Source organism: Empidonax traillii, unplaced genomic scaffold (assembly GCF_003031625.1).
Source record: "Empidonax traillii isolate 1590-97213 ecotype Southwest subspecies unplaced genomic scaffold, ASM303162v1 scaffold1743:size121722, whole genome shotgun sequence".
NCBI lineage: Eukaryota > Metazoa > Chordata > Aves > Passeriformes > Tyrannidae > Empidonax > Empidonax traillii.
In genome coordinates this window covers 34916-37174 of record NW_020956936.1, presented here as the reverse complement: position 1 = coordinate 37174, position 2259 = coordinate 34916, and the positions used below count along the sequence as shown (strand labels likewise).

At 62.4% G+C, this 2259-nt stretch overlaps 1 protein-coding gene across 1 annotated transcript; it reads right to left on the bottom strand.

Annotated features, from left to right (window-relative positions):
- Window positions 1-6: 6 nt before the first annotated feature.
- Window positions 7-1900, bottom strand: LOC114070916 (potassium voltage-gated channel subfamily A member 3-like). Its single transcript, XM_027908540.1, has one exon. It carries the CDS (start codon window positions 1766-1768, stop codon window positions 17-19), a length of 1752 nt encoding a protein of 583 aa, XP_027764341.1. The 5' UTR covers window positions 1769-1900; the 3' UTR covers window positions 7-16.
- Window positions 1901-2259: the final 359 nt, after the last annotated feature.

Here is a 2259-nt window from a genome sequence, read left to right as displayed (position 1 = left end):
TGTTTGTTTGTTTGTTTTAAACATCCGTAAAGATCTTTTTGATGTTCACACAGTTGGGATTGTTTGTGGCTGTGCAGTTGCCGGCTTTGAAGGCAGCCTGTTTGAATGCGCTGTGGTTGATCCCCCCTTCCTCGATGACCATGTACTCGGACTTGCTGAGGGTGGAATTGCTGCGAGCCTTCTTCATCTCCTCGCTGGACGAGAGGTGCTGGCAGCTCCCGACGTGCATGTACTGGGCTTGCTCCTCACCTTCCGTCTCCCGGTGGTAGAAATAATTGAAATTGGAGACTATGACGGGCACGGGCAGGGCGATGGTCAGCACCCCCGCAATAGCACAGAGGGACCCCACAATCTTGCCCCCGATGGTGATGGGGTGCATGTCCCCGTAGCCCACCGTGGTCATGGTCACCACGGCCCACCAGAAGGCGTCGGGGATGCTGCTGAAACCCGAGCTGGGGTCATCTGCTTCCGCGAAGTAGACGGCGCTGGAGAAGAGGATGACGCCGATGAAGAGGAAGAAGATGAGCAGGCCCAGCTCCCGCATGCTGGCCTTGAGGGTCTGGCCCAGGATCTGCAGCCCCTTGGAGTGCCGGGAGAGCTTGAAGATGCGGAAGACCCGCACCAAGCGGATGACTCGGAGGATGGCCAGGGACATGGCTTGCTGGCCGTTGCCTTGCCTCTCGGCCAGCTCGGTGCCCAGCGTGATGAAGTAGGGGATGATGGCCACAATGTCAATGATGTTCATGATGTTCTTGGAGAAGGTGGCCTTGCTGGGGCAGGCAAAGAAACGGACCAGCAGCTCGAAGGAGAACCAGATGATGCACAGAGTCTCCACCACGAAGAAAGGGTCGGTGAAGGACGACACCATGGAAGGAGCCGAGGACGAGGAGTTGGTGAAGGCTTCAGGTGGGAGTGGGCCACCGCTCGTCCCAAAGCTCCCCCCGGTTCCCTCATAGTCGTGGTCATCCCTGAATTCCGGCAGGGTCTCCAGACAGAAGATGACAATAGAGATAAGGATGACCAGGACGGAGACGATGGCAATGCCTCGGGCCGGCCCGGAGCTCTCGGGGTACTCGAAGAGGAGCCACACCTGGCGCTGGAACTCCTTGTCGGGAAGCGGCCGCTGCTCCTCCCGAATGAAACCCTCGTCCTCCCGGAACTTCTCCATGGCCTCCTCCCCGAGCTGGTAGAAGCGGATCTCCTCGGAGAAGATGTCGATGGGGACGTTGACGGGCCGCCGGATGCGCCCGCCCGACTGGTAATAGTAGAGGATGGCGTCGAAGCTGGGCCGGTTGCGGTCGAAGAAATACTCGTTGCGCAGGGGGTCGAAGTAGCGCATCCTCTTCCGCGGGTCCCCCAGCAGCGTCTCGGGGAACTGTGCCAGCGTCTTCAGCTGGGTCTCAAACCGCAGCCCCGAGATGTTGATCACCACCCGCTCGCAGCACTCGTGCTCCCCGGCGCCCGCGGGCTGCCCGGCGGGCACGGCCGGGGCCGGGGGCTGCTCGTAGCGCTCCCCCGAGAGCAGAGCGGGAGGAGGCTGCGCTTCTTCCAGCAAAGGGTCCCCTCCGCCGCCGCCTCCCACCACGGTCATGCTGCCTTCCTCCCCTCCTTCACCCTCCTCCACCTCCTCCTGCTCGGGGGCGGGCTGGGGGGCGGCGGGGGGCTCGGCGTAGCCCAGGTTGTGGTGGCTGCTGGTCGAGCCGCCCCGCGGGTGCCGACCGGCGGAGGAGGCGGCGGGAGAGTAGAGCAAGCTCCGGCGCTCGTCCATAAAGGTGTGGGGCGGAAAGGGAAGGGGGAGGGTGGGGAGGGAGGATCGGAGAGGCGGCAGCCGAAGCCTCTTCTTCCTCCTCTTCCTCCTCCTCCGGGCGGAGAGGGAGAAACAGCCGGTCAACTCCTCCGGTGGCTGCCGCCGCTCTGAGGAGCTGAGGCTCTTCTCAAAAAATCCGCCCCCAGCCCTGGCACCGCCTCGCTCAGTCACCGCTCCCGGAGACACCCACCAGCCCCCCGGCCCTGCCTCTGCAGCCCCCCGCCAGCTGCGGACATCCCCTCCCCCTGGCCCTGCCTGGGGGACCTCCATCCACCCCCCAAACAGGGGGCTTCGCAGTGTCCTCTGAGAGCATCCTTTGATGCTCAGCGCGTTGCAAGCAGGGAGAGGGGGTTTTGTGTGTTTTGTTTTGTTTGTTTGTTTGTTTGTTTTCTGGCAGAACCGCTGCCTAGAAAGAGTTTTTCTGTCCTTCCCTCTGCGAAATGTGATTTTTA

Bases quoted from the DNA above. Each gene is read 5' to 3' on its own strand.
- LOC114070916 (XM_027908540.1), bottom strand. From the start codon at position 1,768: ATGGACGAGCGCCGGAGCTTGCTCTACTCTCCCGCCGCCTCCTCCGCC.